Source organism: Danio rerio, chromosome 4 (genome assembly GCF_049306965.1).
Source record: "Danio rerio strain Tuebingen ecotype United States chromosome 4, GRCz12tu, whole genome shotgun sequence".
In the NCBI taxonomy this organism is placed as follows: domain Eukaryota; kingdom Metazoa; phylum Chordata; class Actinopteri; order Cypriniformes; family Danionidae; genus Danio; species Danio rerio.
The window spans coordinates 48968190-48992602 of NC_133179.1; the positions used below are offsets into that span (position 1 = coordinate 48968190).

Below are 24413 nucleotides of genomic sequence, written 5' to 3' on the forward strand. Positions count from 1 at the left end.
TTTTTCATACTCCTTTAGATGTTTTTATTTATTGATCATTTATTCACTTTGACTTTAATTACTTTATGAATGCAAACCTTTTATGAACTTATTTCTGCTGATGTTTCAAATCCTTGGAAGTGCTTCTTTCGTCACAAATGAATAACTGTTCCTGCTTCATAATTTGCTTCTGGTACCATCTCCAATCATCTATTCATCATAGTTTCTCAACTGTACTTGTTTACAGAATAATTCTCTATCCAGTCAACACCAAAAACAGTCATCATATCTTACTGTTTGGAGCAATGGTCTCCACTCAAGTCTTTTAATTAACCTAGATCTTTGTGAAGTTGCAGATAATTCAATCACCCACATATTGTGACAGTGTCCATCCTAAGATCTTCTCCCTAATTTTAACCCTTTATGCATTCTGGTGTAAACAATATATGATAGTCATCAGCCTACACAAGTACAAACAAGTTTCTACCCTCCTCTGGTAGTTACCTAAAATAAACTCAATAGAAACCCAATACTTGAAATATTTACCATCCAAAAAAACAAATCTTCAAATACAATATGAACTTCAGCTGGAAAATCTTCTCCTATTGATTGCTCTTAAATCATATTATCAACATTAAGCCTCTTTTATCTGTCTTGATTAACCATTTATTTTAATTAGCAAATTAACTTCAATTAAACATTATTAGTTACTTATAATTTATTACTCCTTTAAATTTAAATAGAAATGTCTAGGACAGATTGTATATTACAGTAAATGTTTCTATTAATGCTCCTATTTTTACACTTTTTGAAAGAGTTTTATACCTATTTCAGCATCTAGTGTTTTTCTTTCTGGGCAGATCTACATCTGATTTAATTTGGCTGTCAATCCAGTTTAGAATTCAGTACAAAGTACTGCTCTATGTTTTTAAATCCCTCCATGGCCCCTGAGTATATTTCTGAGCTAATTAATATACACCAACCCGTGAGATCTCTTCACACTAAGGATCGACTCTATTTGCCAGTTTCACAATCACGCTTGAAATGTGGGGTGATAGAGCTTTTTCAGTCACAGCTGAAGACTCTGGGCCGATCTTCCACTCTCCTTAAGAACTTCTCCAACTCTTGAGTGTTTTCAGAGGTCACTGAAACACTTATTTTCTTCAATTTTTACTTGTGTGTTGTGAGTTGATGTATTTAGTTTCTTGTATGTTTGCTTGTATTCTGTGTTTTATGTTCAGCACTTTGGTAGCCATTGTGGTTGGTTGAAAGTGCTCTAGAAATAAATTGAGTTGAGTTGATTAGGATAAACAGCAGGAGCACAGAGCTATAGTGGAGCTGGTGAAACCCTCCATGATGATGCGAGCCCACCTTTCTGGATGTTTCAAACACCTCTAGACTGCCTGGATGTCCTTAAAGGGGGGGTCTAGAGTGTGTTTTTAAGGCTTGGTTGTGTTGATAGAATGCAATGCAATGTGTGCTCATGCTTTATTTGTAGAAAAGCTTATTTTTATATATCTGACTTTGACTATATACAGCTACTTAGCTAACATGAAGACAAATGTCATATGTCCTAGTTCCTCTGAAAGGCCTGTCCTCAAGAGGCTTTGATTGGTCAGCTAATGTATTGTGCTGTGATTTGCAGATTGGCTTCACGTCACCAGGAAAAGTGTCACGGCTCTACAAGCACGCACTTTTGCGATGTGTAAATCCTATCAGTCAGAGTAGCTGTTAGCCGTATCAGTATGAGCCTAAATCAGACAGAAAATGACACAGAGGACACAGCTGAAGCTCACGCCTGCTCTCTAAAATATCATCTGACAAGTGTCTGTCACATATATTCAGAATAAGCATGTGTGATTCATATGAAACATTCTCATATCTTTAGAGTGTTAGTTATCTGAGATGTAAAATGCCGGGAAAGTGTCCTCATAGAGAGACACTGCATTTTTTGCACTGAATTTGCACAGAATTTTTAGCTGAAATGTTAGCATTGCCAAACAGCATTTCCCGTTGTTTACATCCTTGTTTATGTCCTCGCTACAACGTACCGTTAGCGCTAGAAACTGTGTCTGATGTACTGGAGAAGATTGAAACTGCTGTACTAGAGACAACTGAAATGGTGGACATGGCTGGATAAGGCTGAGGAGCTGCAGGCAAGATTACAGGGCAGACAGTTCTGATCACTGACATGGAGGAATCTTTAGAAACAAAAACACACAAACCACAATGAATATATTTATATATCTTCTATATTTCTGTCACATATGCATCTGTTTCATTTTTGTCTGAAAAGTGCTTTGAGATGCAACTTTAAAGATGCTACAGAAGATTATTGTCATTAGTTTGTTTGTTAAATAATAATAAATAAAACAATTTAAAAAAATCCTGTTTTGCAGTGTTAGGTGTTACATAAAGAGTTGGACTATTGGAACATCTGAAGGAAGCCATTTGTATTTTCTAGACATAAATACTATTTAAAGCTAAAATCAGCAGATGTGCTCACTAACTAGTGAAGTTAAACCAGTCACTACAGTCAGACGTGCTTCAGACTATTAAACACACCAGATCAACACATACATATTGTGTTTATCCTCTATACAGGCTACAGAGCTGTAAACTCACTGTTCGGTTCTGTGAGAGTTTGTCTTCAGCTCTACAATCCTCAAACTGTGTGCTGAGAGAGCTGGACCTGAGTAACAATGACCTGCAGGATTCAGGAGTGAAGCTTCTCTCTGATGGACTGAAGAGTCAACACTGTAAACTGGAGACACTGAGGTCTGAGTTTAAACACCTGATTGATTGATTTTTGTTTTGTTACATCAGACAAATTACATTAACAGTGTGTTTTTTGTAATGTGTGCTCTTTCTCAGACTGATGACATGTAAACTCACTGCCGATTCTTGTAAGAGTTTGTCTTCAGCTCTACAATCCTCAAACTGTGTGCTGAGAGAGCTGGACCTGAGTAACAATGACCTGCAGGATTCAGGAGTGAAGAAGCTCTCTGATGGACTGAAGAGTCAACACTGTAAACTGGAGACACTGAGGTCTGAGTTTAAACACCTGATTGATTGATTGATTGATTTATTGATTTTTTGCTTTGTTACATCAGACAGATCACATTAACAGTGTGGTTTTTAGTAATGTGTGTTCTACGTTCTCAAATTGGCCACATGTATTCTCACTGTTCAGTGCTGTGAGAGTTTGTCTTCAGTTCTACAATCCTCAAACTGTGTGCTGAGAGAGCTGGACCTGAGTAACAATGACCTGCAGGATTCAGGAGTGAAGCTTCTCTCTGATGGACTGAAGACTGTAAACTGGACACACTGAGGTAAATGATTCTCCACTCTACAATATCTACAGTCAGACAGTTTCATATTAGAGCTTTTCATGCTTGAACATGTTAACCCTGGATGATACTAAACCCCAAATAACAGGAAGTATGGTTTATCAGTAATTATGTTTCACACTGCTCATACTATACCTGTAGTTAACCCTCAGGGGTCTGAGTTGATTTTGGGACCCCTGAGATGTTTTGACATGCCCTGACATCTGTGCTGATTTCAGCTACTTATTACACAGAACTGGCCAACATGTGTTTTATTAGTATTCAGCTCAAACTGAGCTACAATAATATGTGAGAAATATTGATGTACATTGTGCTGATTTCCCTTTGTTTAATCACCCTAATTAAACAAAGTTAAGATCAGGATCCTCCCTTAGCTATATTTCTTAGCAAGAGTTTAGTTAAAGGATCGTCTTTAAAGAATGTATTTTGCAAAAGAATAAATTAGATCATACTTTACCACACAGGGTAACTTTGATGGGTTCTGGAAAATGAATTCAATGTCCACTCCAGTGAAGAAAAGTAATAAAATACACTTTTATTAATAAAACAAAATCCAGTGAAAAAGTAGAATAAACAAAAGACAAACAGAAAACAAAATCCTTACTTTGTCCCCAGTTGGCGGACAAAGGGCAACCAACCTCAATGAACAGAAGTCAGGAAGCGCAAAGCTGAAGAGTACATGTCAGCTTTTATACTCAGTGTCTCAGTGACAGTATTCATAAATCAACCCTAAACACAGGTGCACAGACTACTTAAATCATACATTCAAGGAGCATGCTAAATCACTTGAACAGTAAAAAGACAGATATATAGTCATCAAGAGTACATTGTATCATATAAATCAACATTTAGGCATTTTAATATAAGCCTTGATTTATAATGTGCTATATAGTTATGCACTTAAATTCAGGTGCGTGAACTCGGTAGAAAGTTCAGCAAAAGTACAAGTTGGGAGTTCATTCAGAGTTCGACTACTAGCAAGAGGGTCATCTGAAGTAGCAAGGGGTTCACAGAGAGTTCGTCCAGCTGATTTGTTGGCTCGGCGCACCCTCTGTCGGAGTCGCCTTTTCTTTCTCTTACGTTTCATTTCATCGTTAAGAGTTGTACTTTTACGCATAGGAATATCAGAATACATCAGTGATTTTTTTGTGTCTCATATGATTAATGTCATCTGACCCATCAACCATCACACCGTTTATGAAGGCTCGTATGTGTTTGTTATCATGATCCACAGTGTTTGTTGCATGTTTTTCCCTAAGATCCTGTCAGGGCCAATACAGCAAAGCTGTGTGTGCAGCAAGCATTTTTGACGGAAGAGCAGTACGAGAATTGGAGAATGGCGGACATTGTCTTTTATCAGGAGTTTGTTCACATTTAGACACATCGCCGTGCTGTTGTGTTCGCCTAAATCCTCTAGATTACCAACTGGGCTAATGGTTGAAATAGACAGGGCAAGAGGCCTGCTGCACTGAGCCTGCATTCAGACCTATGGTTCAGACAAGGGGATTAAGGGAAAAGTCTTCAATTATAGAGTTTATATGAACATGATTATCTTTATAATGATATAAATTGTGGTTAAGTGTATATGAAATTACGAATAACAAATGTAGCCGGGCATTACATTACTGTTTATTTCTTTGCATTTTAACTTTATAAACTATAAAATCACGTGTTTCATTCTGTGAGCTAACTGACAACAGTTGTTCTCTGCCCTCCTTCTCCCCTGCTGGACACGCCCACTCCTGCCCTTTGCTCGCGGAGCAAAATCAGGAATCGAATGGAGGCCTGGCTCAATAACCCACACAATTCAAAAGAATGGAACCAGTTGTGACTGTTTGTGATTGTGAGGTATAACCAATAAAGAGAAAATGATCACAATGAAGGCTGATAAAATTAATGAATGTAAAAATGATTGAGAAATAAAATCGACACATGGAAGTGTGAAAACATTACACAGAGTTGTGCAGTTCCCAGAAGTTCCTGATGCCTTTCACACAAATTCTTTCAAAACAGCCACATCAACACTACAAGAAGAAATGGCTGCATTATTGCTTTTTGCCTCAGCTGATGTGATGGAACTATTTATACATTATACATTTAACAAAACATATTGTTTTACAAAATTATCTTAGATATAATTAAGTCATTCCTGGCGTTCTGTAATATTTCAGTCCCCCATATTTTTTTATAGTGGTTGTCGACTTAAATGACATGTTAAAAGCATTTTTCATTGATCTACTTTGTACATTATAATGAATAAAAAAATACATTAAATGCAGCTTTAGCATAAAAAATATAATATGTCTGTCACAAACCAAGCTATTTGTCATGCCCCCGAGGCACTTCTTTGAAATTGCATGTAGACACAGTGTTTAAATTTTTTTTTGTATTACAGCTATTTATTTGTGTTATTTACTTGTGATAAATAAAAAATAAATAAGATTTTTTAATAAAAAACAGGCTACAAAGTTATGTCCCTCAATATAAACTCAACCCTGTCACACCAGCAATTCTCCACCTACAGCAATTCAGACCCTACTCTTATATGACATCCAGATGGAAAGTGACATCATTCAGCTCTCTTTCTCAGCATGGTGCAAAAGAAGCTATATTTTCATTTATTTACATTTTTTGATTTTATTATAGTTAGGAAGGATGCGGTCAAGCTTAACAATTCAACCCCGTAACGTAAAACTAAGATGGAATATGATTGTTTTTTTTATTTCCAAACAATATAACATATTCTTGTTTAATTGCTGCCATGTGGGCATTCTCTTTTAAACCACACAAGGAGCAGAGGACATTCTGCTTTAAAAACTCAACCCCATCACACATGTCATTGTTTTGGGTATATTGACCTAATTAATCAGGAATATTCATTAAAAACATTTTTTTTAAAAATTGTTACTGATAGAATATTTGAAGCTGTGTTTTACTTAAACTTTGACACTATTTAATGTCAAACACGGCACCCGTACCAGCAGCAGATTTTATATTGAGTGTCACGAGTTTCATCATGAGTTTATGTAAAGCTAATAAAATCAGAACAAAAAAATACTTAAATTATGTATTAGTTCATTTGTTTATCTCTATGTCATGTGACAATTACCCAACTTTAGAGAGGGGGTCATTGAGGGCATAACTCGTATTAATATTATAGATACAGAGGGTTAGGCAAACAAAAGGTTTTGGAATCCCTGATTGAATCCCCTCCTGCTGCCCATCCACCTCAGGGTTGGAAGTGTGGTTTTGTGTGTTCAGAGATGCTCCTCTGCAGTCCTCAGTTGTAACGAGTGGTTATTTCAGTTACTGTTGCTCACTATATAATTTTCTCTCCTAAAGATTGTTGTGTGTGAAAATCCCAATAGATCAGCAGTTTCTGAAATAAGCAGATCAGCCTATCTGGCTATATAATTTTATTTTTAATTAATATTATTAAGTATTTTCATTAATAATTTCATCAAGAACTTTTCTGCTGCAGTTTTTATTTATGTTCCAGGAAATAAAGTTTTAGACAAGACTTTACCTGTTGCTTCTGTTTACTGTAGGTTCTGTTCAGCAATAGATTGGGTAACACAGGCCTTTATCAGCATTTTTAAAGGTTACTAACAGTCCAGTTACCTGCAGCACTTCAATTTTTTGAATTCTGACTGTGGTTTGGTTTAATGAAGTTTCATTTCATCCCGGTTTGCCTTTATCTCATTAATGCCTTTGCTAAATGTTTTACTAAAATAAATGTTAAGTAAGTGTTAGATGTAATTTCAAATGAACTAAAACAAATTAAAACTGAAATTTAAGTGTCCTCTTAACCCTGTTATGGTCTTAAACCCGTCACTGTATTCTCCACCCTGTGAGATTCATATTTTTAAAGGAAAACAATTAAATATAGAAAAAAATATTGCTGAGAACCAACCAGCATGTTAAGGCCTAACATTGTAATTATGTGGGTGGGGTAAGACATCTAAATGTAAAACTTTTTAAAAAATTAAGAGACCACAGAATGCACAAGTATGTATAATTGTAACTTAAATCACATATGAATCTAAAACTCATTAAAAATGTGATGTTTTAGCCATTAAACTGATTTGAGGGACATATGAGCAACAGGGAAATGTTGGTGTTATAGCAAAAGCTTTGTAAAATACTATTACCAACTCAGTTTAGTCTATTACAGGGTTGAGAATAATGGCTGCCCAATTAAGAATAAAAGAGAAAATAATATAAAGGCTTTAATGCCCGAGGTGGGAAAAACATGATGTTTTGAAAGTTTAAATTGTGCCTAATTATGTAGGCTAAATTTAAAAATATAATCAGTACACTTTTAAAAATATGTTACTACAAGATATGAAAACTGCGGCACAGCACACTACAAGATACTATCAAGATTGTTGTGCCTGATGGAGCACATCACCTGACTGCAGAATAACTCTGCTTTTTATTATAGGCTTGCTTACAAATATCTGACCAACTGCCAGAGCGAACAGCCTGCAGAATGAAGAGAAAAGCTGCTTGTTGAAGAGAGCACATCATGTCCAAACAAATGTCTAATATTATGATTATTATTATTATTATTACGGATCAGAGAGGTGACAAAGGCAGATTAACAGAAATAACGGACATTTCATGATACTTTAGGGGGAAAACCAGTGTGGAGAGTTTTGTATAAACCAACTTTGACAAAATGTGTTGGGGATTTACAATGGAGGATTCTGCAGGGGATTGTGGCAGTGAATGATTTCATACGTGTTGTTCACTCTATAGTGTCCATGACGAGTGTCTCTTCTGTGGACATAGAGAGACTGTACACGTTTAACACAATAGTTTGATATGTTGAGCAGAGTTTTCCTGAAATGTGGAGAGAATTTGACTCAATGTAAGTTTCTTCTGGAGTTGGCTATAGTCAGAAACACAAACTGAAATAGCAGTTCATTCACTGTTTAGTTGCTCAAGCAAAACTTGCTCTACTTATCACAAGAAGAAACTAAATAGATGATGTACATCACAGGTGTCAAACTCAGTTGCAAAAGGGCCGCAGCTCTGCACAGTTTAGTTCCAACCCTAATTAAACACACCTGATCAAACTAATTGAGTCCTTCAGGCTTGTTTAAAACCTACAGGTAAGTGTGTTGGAGCAGGGTTGGAACTAAACTGTACAGGGCTTCGGCCCTCCAGGAATTGAGTTTGACACCCCTGATGTACATGGTCAAGAGATTGAGAGTTTTAAAGCGTTCGTCAGGTCCAGAATTAAAATAGATTTAAAGTATTACAAGGCCATAAATGATGCTGAAACCTTTGAACAACAGTGCTGTTATAAGGACGCTGTCTGCAGTGTGGAGGTAGGAGAGCTGCTGTTACATCTGATGTGGAGTTACAATGTGTCAAAAAAAAAATGATGTAAGAAAGTATTTTTGTAGAAAAAAAAATCCCACACAGACAAACATACACTCATGCACACACTCAAACACACACACACACTCGCACACACATGCTCTTTCACACATACACAAACAAACACTCTCTCTCTCTCTCACACACACACACACACACACTGCTACTGACTGCTCCTTCTCAGTCTTCAGCACAGTTTGACTGATGATTGACACCAAATAGTAAACCCAGGATAGAGCGGCTCAGTGAATGTGGTCTGGACTGAGTGGATGAGGCTCATTGTGTCTCTATAGATGTTGTAGAAGATCAGAGTTCCTGCACTGTGATCCACAAACACTCCTATTCTCCTGCTGAGCGGTTTCACTGGGAGATCAGTGCGTGTGTCATTTTGCCAAAATATATAACTGGAGGAAGAGCAGCGCAAACTCCAGGACTGAGCATTACATCCGAACAAATACTCAGGATCTACTCCCTTCCTCCTGATGCTCTTATATGACACTGATATCCACACATCATCTCCACTCCAGTCAATCTCCCAATAACAGCGTCCACACACACTCTCTCTGCACAACACCTGAGGATCATCATCAAATCTGTCTGGATGATCAGGATACCGCTGATACTCTCTCACACGCTTCACCTCTCTGTTCTCCTCAGACAGAATGAGAAAAGCGTATGTCGTGTTTGGATCCAGAGTGAGGAAACAGGCATCTGAACACAAGAACACACACATGTATAACCACAGCTCTGTGTGTGTGTGTGTGTGTGTGTGTGTGTGTGTGTGTGTGTGTGTGTGTGTGAGAGAGAGAGATAGAGAGAGAGTGTATGTGTGTTTGTGTGTGGGAGAAAGAAAGTGTGTGTGTGTGTGTGAGAGAGAGTGTGTGTGTGATTGAGAGAGACAGAGTGTGTGTGTGGGTGAAAGAGAGAGAGTGTGTGTGTGTGTGTGTGTGATTGAGAGAGAGAGAGAGAGAGAGTGTGTTTGTGTGTGTGTATGTGTGTGTGTAGTCCTACATTTGCGTGGTCCTGCTGTAATCCTCGTGTGTCCTCCATGATCCAGACTGTAAACACACACAGATGGAGAGAATGAGCTGTTTAGTTTCCCCCTCAGCTAATAGGCTAAAGCTAGCACTGAGCTGCTCAGCTACACGCTCCAAACTCTTCAGCTAAAACACACAACACTTGTTGGTTCAGCCAGGATGCACAATGAATGTAACACAGTGCGTTCTTTTCCTCTGCTGTTGGTGAAGCGAGCACAGATACTGCTCATGTTGATGGAGACACCCTGCTGCAATATTCATTTATTACAGTTGTTGGAACTCTATGCAAAGGATGTTGCAGATCTCAAAACCAGTTCGAATAAGGCTCGGAAACTGGTAGCCAAATTGTCTGTAGTCATTGAACCAGCTTGAGGGCTTAAACCATCATGATAACAAAGCACTAATTGATTTTGGGCTACTCTGACCAGCACTTCGGCCACAGTTGTTCCAAGTACCCTTCAGCGAAATTAGTAAACGATTTAAATTGAACAAAGGGGCTTTAAAGGATTTTCAGCGTAAACCGCCTCACGAGACTTTTGAATGACTCCCAGTCATGCGTTAGTAATGTGGTACATCCTGCCAGATGACAATTTTGTAGAGACAAAGAGAAATGAATGCATGTGAATGCAAGACAATCTCTTAAAATGTTAGAACTAAGGCAGATGTATCTTTGAATAATATGCCATAATGTTCCTCATATGCTGTTTATTCCAACCAACCAGGTTAAACAATGTGTTGTTTTAACCCTTAAAGCAGATTAAAATGATCTGTATGTGTCTAAAATGTATGTCTGGTATTGAATGAAAGCTAGTAACATTTGCAATCTTTTGGTGTAAATGAAAAACTAGTAGTACAAACAGTATTCATCTTGTAACATTTGATGTAAGATCATTTCAATCTTGCAAGAGTTCTTCCATATGAAATCAATATGCAGTCTGTTAATGATTGAACCTTCCTATGTCAGTATGGGGCGTGGCCCCGCCCTTCGTTGCAACTGCTCATTGGCAGACAGTGCCATGGGGGCAGACCGAACCAGGTCACTTTAAACTCCCTGCAACAAAGAAACTTTGCTTTTTGCATTAGCTGGCTTGCGCATGCTTTTGCTCTCTGCCCCCTCTCACCTGCCCGATTGGGTCACCACAAACTTCTTTTAAGTTTTAGGATCGCCGAAGCTGCACGAACTTCCACAAACTGACTTTCAGCAGTCTGTCACTCGGTGGTGACCCAGGACAACAGCCATTCATGAGCATGAACTGCCTTTGTGTGTGTGTGTGTGTGTGTGTGTGTGTGTGTGTGTGTGTGTGTTTGTTTGTTGTTTGTTTATTACATAGTTAGTTTCATGTATCGTAGTGTAGCTCAATAAATCTTTGTTCTCATTTTTTAAGAACTGTGTTCTTGTTTATGTGCTTCTAAGTCATTGCCTCGAGCTGTAGATCTTGTTACCTTGCTAAAAGTTAACCCAATACTGTGTTATGTTATTATCGTTGGCCACGTAAATAATATTAACAAGATTGGTAAGATACGTCTTCTGTTTGCGGGACAAATTGTAGATAAAGTGTGAATCTTTTAATCTGATTCAGTCTGACTCAATTGAGTCGAATCAATGATTCGAATCTTTAGGATCCGATTCATTGAAATGAGCTAATTAATTCCTGATCAATCTTAAAACGTGGGTTAAACCCCTAGACAGTGATCACACTTAGCTTTGCCATCGTTCTTCAGCACATGCAGCCTTTGAGCACATGTTGCAGTCCATCTCTAAACTATGTTCAGATTATTAAAGCTGCTCGCCAGCGCCCAAGTTCCTGACAGATTAGCAAGTGAAAAATACACGTGTGCACAGAGAAGAGGAATCCAGATGTTGATTTTAGAACAAGAGTCTGAACATTAATCCAAGTGTCTGATTCCAGAATCTGAATCCATCTTCAATCCCCAACCCTATTCCTGACCTGATATTGTAGGACTCTTCAGCAGAAATGGAGGAAGAAGTTTCTCTGCTCAGCTCAAATGCTGAAACTGTACAGTGTGTCCCGCTTAATGTCACTGTAACTGAGCCAATACACTCCAACATTTACAGAGGAGATTCATTTCACACTCAATGATTTGCTCTTCATAGACATGACTGGAATACTCTACAAGCTGTATCTTCTGTCTGTCCTCACCCCATAACCCTCACAGAAAACTGAAGCTGATCACAAAAGAGCTTTCTAGTGTCTTTTTAAAGCCATTCAGTGTAAAAGCACAAGGCCAGTGATGCTCCACATACTTGAGTTTGTCCAGTGTGTAGTTTGGATCCTCCAGTTGTTCAGAGAGCAGCTTGACTCCTGAATCTCCTGGATGATTGTAGCTCAGATCCAGCTCTCTCAGGTGTGAGGGGTTTGAAGTCAGAGCTGAAGACAGAAAACCACAGCCTTCCTCTGTCACCATACAGCCAGACAATCTACAAACACAGCAATAGTCCACATCACACAGTTGGACAATCACACATCACGCCATTGCCAGCCTGCACACACACATTATCGTGTGTGTTAAATGCAAAAGTACCACAAGCCTGCGTTTGAGTAAAGATCCCGGTCGTTAGATCCCACCCTGTGGGCTGGCTGCCTCTTCCGTGTTAATAAATGAGACTTTAGCCCAAATAATCCAGAGTAGTCCCGAAAGATGGTTTTGATCAATTAAAGCACTGATTATCGTGCTGATATAGGTGCAGATCTTTAATTTTGTAAAGAGTTTGTTTTTAGCAGTAATTTAATGATGGGAATTTCATCGTTTATTGTTTACTGATACACGCCTAACCAGATAGCAAAATACACTCGGGCCAGTTCCGGCTAGATTGTCGCCTGCCAGAGACTTACCTCGACTCTGACAGTAGTCTACTTTGCTGCCCGAGTCAATCGGGTCCAGATGCGGTGGCCGTTAGCGAGCCGACGCTGCCGTATCCGAGCCAGAATTGGCCTGTGATTATGTGCGCTGCGGCCCGAAGTTGGCGCAACTGAATCTTCATTTTATAAAACCTCACCTTTATTACCATTATTACAACCATTTGAGTTGATAGAACAGCAAACTCAGGCTACTATGTAAACGCAAAGTGTAGGCATTGAGCTTGACCTTTGAATTAAATGTAAACAGTGCCTACACACACACACACATACATATACATATATATATATATATATATATATATATATATATATATATATATATATATTAGTGCTGTCAATCGATTAAAAAAAATAACTAATTAATCACACTTTTTTAAAATGTAATCACGATTAATCGCATTTAAATAACTGAAACTTGTAATTTTGGCCATTCAAATATAAAATTAATGTAAACGCAAGACAAAAAATATTTAAATTCAAAATATAATTGTTTAATAGAACTTTTGTTTAACTTGTGACAGATTTCTTCATGTAAAGAACATACCACAATAAACCATCAAGATCATGGCTTGACAGCCATATTTATTACAGAAACGTCACATGCCATATTTATTACTGGTGCAATGTCAATTCTGTCTCTGTCAAGGACAGAGTATCAGTATTTTAAATGTGATTAATCGCGATTAATATTTTTTTAAAGTGCGATTAATTAGTTACATTTTTTTATTGATTGACAGCACTAGTTAGAATCCTTGTGAAATACAGCCATACTTTAGAACGCTTAGTTTAAGCAAATTTGATGAACGCTGCGATCATGCGTGTTGAATCTGAAGGGAGTCGCTTTGCCTGCCCTGTCCTGCACGCGGTGTATGCGTCTGTCTGTGTGTCTGTGCGCACACACGCATGTGTTTCTTAGCAACAAACCTGCATAAACGTCTGTAGCAACTAAATCAAAAAGATTGCGTTGCATTGCACTTTCAGCTCACAACATACAAAAGAAAAGGTCCACATTGTATATATGTGGCCTGCGGCCTCGTGCCATCGCACACCTCCCCCCAGTGCCGATATACAGCCATATCGCCATGCTACGAGTGTGATATTGCTTATATATATAAATATAAATATACTAGTGCTGTCTATCGATTAAATAAACTAACTAATCAATCACACTTTTTAATCACATTAAAAGACTGAAATTTGTAATTTTGGCTATTCAAATGTAAAATTAATGTAAACGCAAGACAAAAACTATTTCAATTCAAAATATAATTGTTTATTAGAATTTTTGTTCAACTTGTAACAGATTTCTTCATGTAAACAACATACCCACAATAAACCATCAAGATCCTGGCTTGACAGCCATACTTATTACAGAAATAAAAACACAGGCATGTTAATGACATTTGAATTTCAAAACAATCAATGCCAATAAAGAAAAAAATGATTTCCAAGTTGGATTCTAAGTGTACTGAAATAAAAAGCCAAAATACAGGCATTACAGATATGGAAAACTATAATAACATAGTATTGAATACAAACAATTGCACTCATTGTAAAGTTGTATTGCTGTGAGTTGAGAATGTTAAAGTAGAAACAATTTTGCTTAGTCCTAATTTACATTCAGACATTTGCTAAAACAATCCAGTATGGTGACATTATCGGGGGAGAATGTGGACCTTTTCTTTTGCATGTTGTGAGCTGAAAGTGCAATGCAACCCAAACTTTTTGATTTAGTTGATACAGACAATTATGCAGGTTTGTTGCTAAGAAACACGCGTGTGTGCGCACAGAAACGCACACCGCGTGCAGGACAGGGCAGGCAAAGCGACTCCCTTCAGATTCAACACTCATGATCGCAGCGTTCATCAAATTTGCTTAAACTAAGCGTTCTAAAGTATGGCTGTATTTCACAAGGATTCTAACTAGTGCTGTCATTCAATAAAAAAAATGTAACTACTTAATCGCACTTTTGAAAAATATTAATCGCGATTAATCACATTTAAAATACTGAAACATGTCATTTTGGCTATTCAACTGTAAAATTTATGTAAACGCTAGACAAAATTTATTGAAATTCGAAATATAATTGTTTATTCGATTTTTTGTTGCACAGAGACTCAATAAAATCATATTATGGTTTGAGGTTCCTAAAGGTGGCTTATTTAAAGATTTGTATGCCCCTTTAATCGGCCCAAAGCATAAGTCCAAAATTTTATCCTTGCGCGTTTACGGGCAAGTTACATACTGGTTGAAGTGGCTCAGCGATTTCTCCAATCTACAATTATTAAAATCTCTAAGGATAAAACTAGGTGCATCAGGAGACACAGACTGTAGTTTGTACAAAATGCATTCTATCTCCTTTTGCCGCACTATCCTCATTTGCACGAGGGTGGATGTAAACAACTGTGACAAACACTTGTGGGAACTCGCGAGGGAAATACTGAGGTCGCAATGCCACAGACAACGGTTCAATAGTGTGTGTGTGTGTGTGTGTGTGTGTGTGTGTGTGTGTGTGTGTGTATGTGTTTTTACAAGAAACTGCAAACTGAACAAAAAGCAGAGCATGTCTAAACTTTACCAGGGCACAAAAATATAAATATAATAATATAAAATATGAATAAATAATCCTCAAAATAAACTGATTCCTTTAACTTTAAGTCATATTTGGGCATATTGGAAAAAGATAAGCTCTGAAAAGTGCAACATTGCGGTTTACTCAGTAATGCTTTTAAATTTATTTTTTTAAACCTACATTAGTATAGTTACAATTGAAATCACATCCCTGTAAGTGTGAACGGGGCTCCATATTCGGTAACCCAATATGAAACTGTATCTGTTTAGTGTAATATAATTTACCTCAGTGTCTCCAGTTTACAGTTTGGACTCTTCAGTCCATCAGAGAGCTTCTTCACTCCTGAATCCTGCAGGTCATTGTTACTCAGGTCCAGCTCTCTCAGCACACAGTTTGAGGATTGTAGAGCTGAAGACAAACTCTCACAATGCTGAACAGTGAGATTACACATGACCAATCTAAGAAAGAAGAACACAGATTACATTAACAGTGTGATTTTAGTAATTCATCTGATGTAAAAAACTAACTATGAGGTTAATAATATGACAAAACTATTTGATTTTGTGCTATTTAGAAATATTGATATTGTTATTTAATAAAACTGAATATTAAATGCCAACTAATATATTCTTGAATATTTTGAAATGTTAAGAAAACTGCTAAATGTCAGCTTAGACACGAGGACCATGAGACTTTTTATATTTATGAACATGCAAAATGCAAATGATCAGAGCCTGTCAAACCTGCTGCAGGGTCCAGACACCTCCTCAGACATTATCCACATTCTGTTCTGCTTCTGTTGTTTCTGTTTTTTGGTCAGAATGACCAAAACATCTGACAAAATACTGAATATATCTTTCCAATAAACCAATCCAAAGATAAACTATAAATTTGTTTAAATAAAATATAAATAAAGATTTCAGATGTAATTAATTAAAATTATCTTTAACATAAACTGAATTCCTGAACTGTATTAGAAAAACTTTAATTTGAGAAGCAGCATTTTGCAGTTTATCCACTAATGCTCTTAAATATATCTGGACATTTCCATCTAAATCAAAACACTTTTTGTTGTTGTTGAGTGTAAAATCATTTACCTCAGTGTGTCCAGTTTACAGTGTTGACTCTTCAGTCCATCAGAGAGAAGCTTCACTCCTGAATCCTGCAGGTCATTGTTACTCAGGTCCAGCTCTCTCAGGACACAGTTTGAGGATTGTAGAGCTGAAGACAAACTCTCACAATTCTGAACAGTGAGTTTACACATCACCAGTCTGAAAATAATAATAATAATAAAAATTACACTTAAATTTTTTAGTAAATTGTTTAGTGTAATAAATAATTACAATCAATCAATCAATCAAGTGTTTGAACTCAGACCTCAGTGTCTCCAGTTTACAGTTCACAGTCTTCAGTCCATCAGAGAGCTTCTTCACTCCTGAATCCTGCAGGTCATTGTTACTCAGGTCCAGCTCTCTCAGCACACAGTTTGAGGATTGTAGAGCTGAAGACAAACTCTCACAAGACTGAGCGGTGAGATTACAGCACTTTAGCCTGTGTAGAGGACAAAAAGAAGATTGTTTTATTTTGTGTAAGTGTGCATGTAATTATTGAAGTGCCTATTAGGAGTGATTACTTCTCTGAATGTCTTTAATGGTCATAACAACACACATAGGAGCACTGGAAACACTGAACACAGGGCTCTGGCTTTCACTTTCTGAGTCCAAATAAAGACATGATATCAGTGATTTTGATAGAGGGAACTCTCTGCTCAAAGCGTGTAAGTTAAAAACTGGGTTACACAAGATGGATGCCATGACCCCAGCTATTATGGTGGCCACATCAGGGCCTCCAGCTATTGAGGATCTATAGCCAAAAACCTCTACAAAAAGTGGGCTTCTGCAACATCTAAATCATCATGGAGGGTTTTACCAGCTCCACTAAAGCTCTGTCCTCCAGCTGTTTATCCTTATCCACAGGATCTGCTCTGGTTTACTGTCCAGTAGTCCCTGCCTTGGCTTTGCCCTCCTCCCTGTCCACCTGCCTTATCCTGTACCCTGTCATGGTTTCATTAACCTGCCTCTCGCCCATCACCCTTCTCCACTGTAACACCTCCAGCTGGCTGAACTCATTCTTGTTTAGTGTATTCCTGTGAGAATCATAATCATCATCAGCATTTGCTATTTTCAGACTTCACAATATATAACAAAAAAAGCAAAAATAAGAATAATTAAAGCTGCAAGCAGCGATGATAGGGACCTCGCACCCGGGCTCACCGCCGCCCGGTGGCCTCAGGATGACAGAGAATAGCGAACAATATTAATTTAAGCCGATTTATATAAAGAACCTGAGAAAATCGCAGATTTATGCCAAACTTCCTCCTGTCAGCAGGTGGCGCTATGACTGTGACTCAAGATTGGCATGTAGATGTCTTTAGGAGAGGCATCTCATCTAACCTGTGAATTTTCAGGTTGATCAGTAATTTTTAGGCTGAGTTATAAGCCAAACTAAATTCTGTCAGCAGGTGGCGCTATGACTGAGACTCAAGATAGGCATGTAGATGTGTTCAGGAGTGGACTTTTATCCACCATGTGAAGTTTCAGGCAGATCAGATATTGTGTGGCTGAGTTATAAGCCAAAATACCTTCTGCCAGCAGGTGGCGCTATGACATACTCAATATTATTATGTAGATGTGTTAAGGGGAGGACTTTTATCCACCATGTTAAGTTTCAGGCTGATTGGACATTGTGTGGTTGAGTTATAAGCCAAAATTCCTTCTGTCACTAGGTGGCGCTATGACTGACTCAATAGTGGCATGTAGATGTGTTCAGGAGAGGACTTTTATCAAACATGTGAAGTTTTAGGCAGATCGGACATTTTGTGGTTGAGTTAAAAGGACTTCCTATTCCATGGCGAAGCGTTGAGGTTTGTCATGCCGCCACGGACACGCCCCTATGTGAAAACTCTAGATCTTCACAATATATAATCGCTAGAGCTTTTAGATAACACCACCAAAATTTGGTCCTGATACGATAAAATTTGTGGGAGGAGTTTGTTATGCTGTAAATCATGTCATTTCCTGTGGCCAGCTGGTGGCGCTATAACTGTATCTGGATATTGGCATGTAAACGTGTTCAGGTCAGGACTGTTATCAAGCGTGTGAATTTTTAGGCAGATCTGATAATGCATGCCTGAGTTATAACGACTTCCTGTTTTGTGGCGAATCGTCAAAGTTTGCGAGGCCGCCACGGACACGCCCATCAACGAAAACTCTAATCCTTCGCAGTTTAACATCGCCAAGGCCTTTAGATGACAAAACCCAATTTTGGTGTTGATCGGATAAAATCCCTAGATGGAGTTCGTTAAAATACAACGCCTGGAAATGGCAAAAACGCCACTTTTTCGCCGCAGGAAGTTAAAAATATCCGACTTCCTGTTGGGTTTGAGATATGGCTCCAAGAGACTTTTTCGTATGTTTTGGCATGTTTGAGGTGTGTGCCAATTTTCGCGCATGTGCGTGATTCGTATATCGGGGGCTCGTCAGTTTAATTTTTATAGGTGGCGCTGTCGAGTCTATTTGCCACGCCCACTTCAATATTGTTATGTGGATGTGTTCAAGAGATGACGTTTATCAACCATGTTAAGTTTCAGGCAGATCAGACATTATGTGGTTGAGTTATGAGGACTTCCTGTTCCATGGCGAAGCGTTGAGGTTTGTCACGCCGCCACGGACACGCCCCTCTGCAAAAACTCTAGATCTTCACAATATATCACCGATAGAGCTTTCAGATGACGCCACTCAAATTTGGTGCTGATACGTAAAAATTTGTGGGAGGAGTTTGTTACAGTGTAAAACATGTCATTTCCTGTGGCCAGCAAGTGGCGCTATAACTGTATCTGGATATGGGCACGTAAACCTGATCAGGTCAGGACTCTTATTAAACGTGTGAATTTTGAGGCAGATCGGATAATGCATGCCTGAGTTATAACGACTTCCTGTTTTGTGGCGAATCGTCAAAGTTTGAGAGGCCGCCACGGACACGCCCATCGACGAAAACTCTAAAGCTTCGCAATTTAACATCGCCAAGGCCTTTAGATGACAAAACCCAATTTTGGTGTCGATTGGATAAAATCCCTAGGAGGAGTTCGTTAAAATACAACGCCTGGAAATGGCAAAAACGCCACTTTTTCGCCGCAGGAAGTTAAAAATATCCGACTTCCTGTTGGGTTTGAGATATGGCTCCAAGAGACTTTTTCGTATGTTTTGGCATGTTTGAGGTGTGTGCCAATTTTCGTGCATGTGCGTGATTCGTATATCGGGGGCTCGTCCGTTTAATTTTTCTAGGTGGCGCTGTCGAGTCATTTTGCCACGCCCACTTCCGAAGCCCATTACAAACGTAAATTTTCGCCACTTCTGAGGCGTGTGCAAAGTTGCGTGAGTTTTCGGGCATGTTTAGCCCCTCAAAACCGCGATTCATTCCGCGGAAGAAGAAGAAGAATAATAATTAAAGCTGCAAGCAGCGATGATAGGGACCTCGCACCCGGGCTCACCGCCGCCCGGTGGCATCAGGATGACAGAGAACAGCGAACAGTAATAATTTAAGCCGATATATTAAAAATATCTGAGAAAATCACAGATCTATGCCAAACTTCCTCCTGTCAGCAAGTGGCGCTATAACTGTGACTCATGATTGGCATGTAGATGTCTTCAGGAGAGGAAACTTATCAACCATGTGAAGTTTTAGGCAGATCGGACATTGTTTGGCTGAGTTATGAGCCAAACTGCCTTTTGTCAGCAGGTGGCGCTAAGACAGACTCAATGTTGTTATGTAGATGTGTTCAGGGGGTGACTTTTATTAACCTTGTGATGTTTCAGGCAGATCGGAGTTTGTGTGGTTGAGTTATAAGCCAATCTACCTTCTGCCAGCAGGTGGCGCTATGACTGACTCAATATTGTTATGTAGATGTGTTCAGGAGAGGACTTTTATCAATCATGTGAAGTTTTAGGCAGATCAGACATTGTGTGGTGTAGTTATAAGGACTTCCTGTTCCATGGCGAAGCGTTGAGGTTTGTCATGCCACCACAGACACACCCCTCTGCAAAAACTCTAGATCTTCACAATATATCATCGCTAGAGCTTTCAGATGACACCACTCAATTTGGTGCTGATACGGGAAAGTTTGTGGAAGGAGTTTGTTACAGTGTCAAACATGTCATTTCCTGTAGCCAGCAGGTGGCGCTATAACTGTAACTGGATATCGGCACGTAAACCTGTTCAGGTCAGGACTGTTATTAAATGTGTGAATTTTGAGGCAGATCGAATGATGCATGCCTGAGTTATAACGACTTCCTGTTTTGTGGCGAATCATCAACGTTTGCGAGGCTGCCACGGACACAGCCATCGATGAAAACTCTAAAGCTTCGCAATTTAACATCACCAAGGCTTTAAGATGGCAAAACCCAATTTTGGTGTCAATCAGATAAAATCCCTAGGAGGAGTTAGTTAAAATACAACGCCTAGAAATGGCAAAAGAGCCACTTTTTAGCCGCAGGAAGTTAAAAATATCCGACTTCCTGTTGAGTTTGAGATATGGCTCCAAGAGACTTTTTCATATGTTTTGGCATGTTTGAGGTGTGTGCCAATTTTTGTGCATGTGCGTGATTTGTAGATCGGGGGCTCGTCCGTTTAATTTTTATATGTATTCAGGAGAGGAATTTAATTAACCATGTGAAGTTTCAGGCTGATCGGAATTTGTGTGGTTAAGTTTTAAGGACTTCATGTTTCATGGCGAAGCGTTGAGGTTTGTCATGCCACCACAAACACGCCCCTCTGCGAAAACTCTAGATCTTCACAATATATCATCGCTAAAGCTTTCAGATAACAACCAACCAAATTTGGTGCTGACACGAAAAAATTTGTGGGATGAGTTTATTACTCTGTAAATCATGACATTTCCTGTGGCCAGCAGGTGGCGCTATAACTGCAACTGGATTTTGGCATGTTCTGGTCTGGACTTATATTAAACATGTGAATTTTGAGGCAGATCGGATGATGCATGCCTGAGATATAATGACTTCCGGTTTTGTGGCGAATCAAAGTTTGCGAGGCCGCCACAGACACGCCCATCGACAAAACCTCTAAAGCTTCGCAATTTAACATCGCCAAGGCCTTTAGATGACAAAACCCAATTTTGGTGTCGATCGGATAAAATGCCTTGGAGGAGTTCGTTAAGATACAACGCCTGGAAATGGCAAAAATACCACTTATTTGCCGCAGGAAGTTAAAAATATCCGACTTCCTGTTGGGTTTGAGTTATGGCTCCAAGAGACTTTTTTGTATGTTTTGACGTGTTTGAGGTGTGTGCCAGTTTTCGTGCATGTGCGTGATTCGTAGATCAGGGGCTCTTCCGTTTAATTTTTATAGGTGGCGCTGTAGAGTCATTTTGCCATGCCCACTTCAATATTGTTATGGGGATGTGTTCAGGAGAGGACTTGTATCAACTATGTGAAGTTTCAGGCAGATCGGACTTTGTGTGGTTGAGTTATAAGGACTTCCTGTTCCATGGCGAAGCGTTGAGGTTTGTCATGCCGCCACGGACAGGCCATTCTCCGAAAACTCTAGATCTTCACAATATAACATCGCTAGAGCTTTCAGATAACACCACCAAATTTTGGTGCTGATATGATAAAATTTGTGGGAGGAGTTTGTGACTCTTTAAAATCATGTCATTTCCTGTGGCCAGCAGGTGGCGCTATAACTGCATCTGGATATTGGCATGTAAACGTGTTCAGGTCAGGACTCTTATCAAGCGTGTGAATTTTGAGGCAGATCGGATAATGCATGCCTGAGTTATAACGACTTCCTGTTTTGTGGTGAATTGTCAAAGTTTGCGAGGCCGCCACAGACACGCCCATCGACGAAAACTCTAAAGCTTCGCAATTTAACATTGCCCATGCCTTTAGATGATAAAACCCAATTTTGGTGTCGATCGGATAAAATCCCTAGGAGGAGTTCGTTAAAATACAACGCCTGAAAATGGCAAAAATGCCACTTTTTCGCCGCAGGAAGTTAAAAATATCCGACTTCCTGTTGGGTTTGACATATGGCTCCAAGAGACTTTTTCGTATGTTTTGGCATGTTTGAGGTGTGTGCCAATTTTCGTGCATGTGCGTGATTCGTGGATCGGGGGCTCGTCCGTTTAAGTTTTCTAGGTGGTGCTGTCGAGTCATTTTGCCACGCCCACTTCCGAGACCCATAATAAACGTAAATTTTCGCCACTTCTGAGGCGTGTGCAAAGTTTCGTGAGTTTTCGGGCATGTTTAGCCCCTTAAAATCGCGATTCATTCCGGAAAAGAATAATAATAATAATTAAAGCTGCAAGCAGCGATGATAGGGACCTCGCACCCGGGCTCACCGCCGCCCAGTGGCCTCAGGATGACAGAAATTAGTGAACAATAATATCTTAAGCCGATATATATAAAAAACCTGAGAAAATCACAGATTTATGCCAAACTTCCTCCTGTCAGTAGGTGGCGCTAGGACTATGACTCAATATTGCAATGTAGATTTCTTCAGGAGATAAATTTAATCAACCATGTGAAGTTTCAAGCTGATCGGACATTTTGTGGTTAAGTTATAAGGACTTCCTGTTTCATGGCGAAGCGTTGAGGTTTGTCATGCCACCACGGACACGCCCCTCTGCAAAAACTCTAGATCTTCACAATATATCATCGCTAGAGCTTTCAAATAACACAACCCAAATTTGGTGCTGATACGAAAAAAATTGTGGGAGGAGTTTATTACTCTGTAAATCATGTCGTTTCCTGTGGCCAGCAGGTGGCGCTATAACTGTATCTGGATATCGGCATGTAAACGTGTTCTGGTCTGGACTTATGTTAAACATGTGAATTTTGAGGCAGATCGGATAATGCATGCCTGAGTTATAATGACTTCCGGTTTTGTGGCGAATCGTCAAAGTTTGCGAGGCCGCCACGGACACGCCTATTGGCAAAACCTCTAAAGCTTCGCAATTTAACATCGCCAAGGCCTTTAGATGACAAAACCCAATTTTGGTGTCAATAGGATAAAATCCCTAGGAGGAGTTCGTTAAGATACAAAGCCTGGAAATAGCAAAAATGCCACTTATTTGCCGCAGGAAGTTAAAAATATCCGACTTCCTGTTGGATTTGAGATATGGCTTCAAGAGACTTTTTTGTATGTTTTGGCGTGTTTGAGGTGTGTGCCAATTTTCGTGCATGTGCGTGATTCATAGATCAGGGGCTCGTCCGTTTAATTTTTATAGGTGGCGCTGTCGAGTAATTTTGCCACGCCCACTTCATTATTGTTATGAGGATGTGTTCAGGAGAGGACTTTTATCAACCATCTGAAGTTTCAGGCAGATCGGACATTGTGTGATTGAGTTATAAGGACTTCCTGTTCCATGGCGAAGCGTTGAGGTTTGTCATGCCGCCACGGACACGCCCCTCTGCGAAAACTCTAGATCTTCACAATATATCATCGCTAGAGCTTTCAGATAACACAACCCAAATTTGGTGCTGATACGAAAAAATTTGTGGGAGGAGTTTGTTACGATGTAAAACATGTCATTTCCTGTGGCCAGCAGGTGGCGCTATAACTATATCTGGATATCGGCATGTAAACGTGTTTAGGTCAGGACTCTTATCAAACGTGTGATTTTTGAGGCAGATCGGATAATGCATGGCTGAGTTATAATGACTTCCTGTCTCGTGGCGAATCGTCAAAGTTTGCGAGGCCGCCACGGACACGCCCATCGACGAAAACTCTAAAGCTTCGCAATTTAACATCGCCAAGGCCTTTAGATGACAAAACCCAATTTTGGTGTCGATCGGATAAAATCCCTAGGAGGAGTTCGTTAAAATACAACGCCTGGAAATGGCAAAAACGCCACTTTTTCGCTGCAGGAAGTCAAAAATATCCAACTTCCTGTTGGGTTTGAGATATGGCTCCAAGAGACTTTTTCGTATGTTTTGGCATGTTTGAGGTGTGTGCCAATTTTCGTGCACGTGCGTGATTCGTGGATCGGGGGCTCGTCCGTTTAATTTTTCTAGGTGGCGCTGTCGAGTCATTTTGCCACGCCCACTTCCGAAGCCCATAAAAAACGTAAATTTTCGCCACTTCTGAGGCGTGTGCAAAGTTGCGTGAGTTTTCGGGCATGTTTAGCCCC

The 24413-nt window shown here is 39.3% G+C and overlaps 2 protein-coding genes across 5 annotated transcripts in view; both read right to left on the reverse strand.

The window, feature by feature from the left end:
* The window catches only part of LOC103910934 (uncharacterized), a 151101-nt gene that overhangs the window by 41898 nt on the left and 84790 nt on the right, over positions 1-24413 (reverse strand). The gene's annotated exons all lie outside the window — the stretch shown is intronic.
* LOC101885698 (protein NLRC3) overlaps positions 3845-24413 on the reverse strand; it is a 92779-nt gene continuing 72210 nt past the window's right edge. For all 3 annotated transcript variants that reach the window (XM_068219818.2, XM_068219817.2, XM_068219819.1), the window contains 6 exons: positions 16586-16759; positions 16306-16479; positions 15493-15666; positions 12021-12194; positions 9729-9775; positions 3845-9428 (listed from right to left, as the gene is read on the reverse strand). In XM_068219818.2, the coding sequence (XP_068075919.1) occupies positions 8905-9428; positions 9729-9775; positions 12021-12194; positions 15493-15666; positions 16306-16479; positions 16586-16759 (1267 nt within the window). In that variant the 3' untranslated portion in view covers positions 3845-8904. The remainder of the gene's footprint in view (positions 9429-9728; positions 9776-12020; positions 12195-15492; positions 15667-16305; positions 16480-16585; positions 16760-24413) is intronic.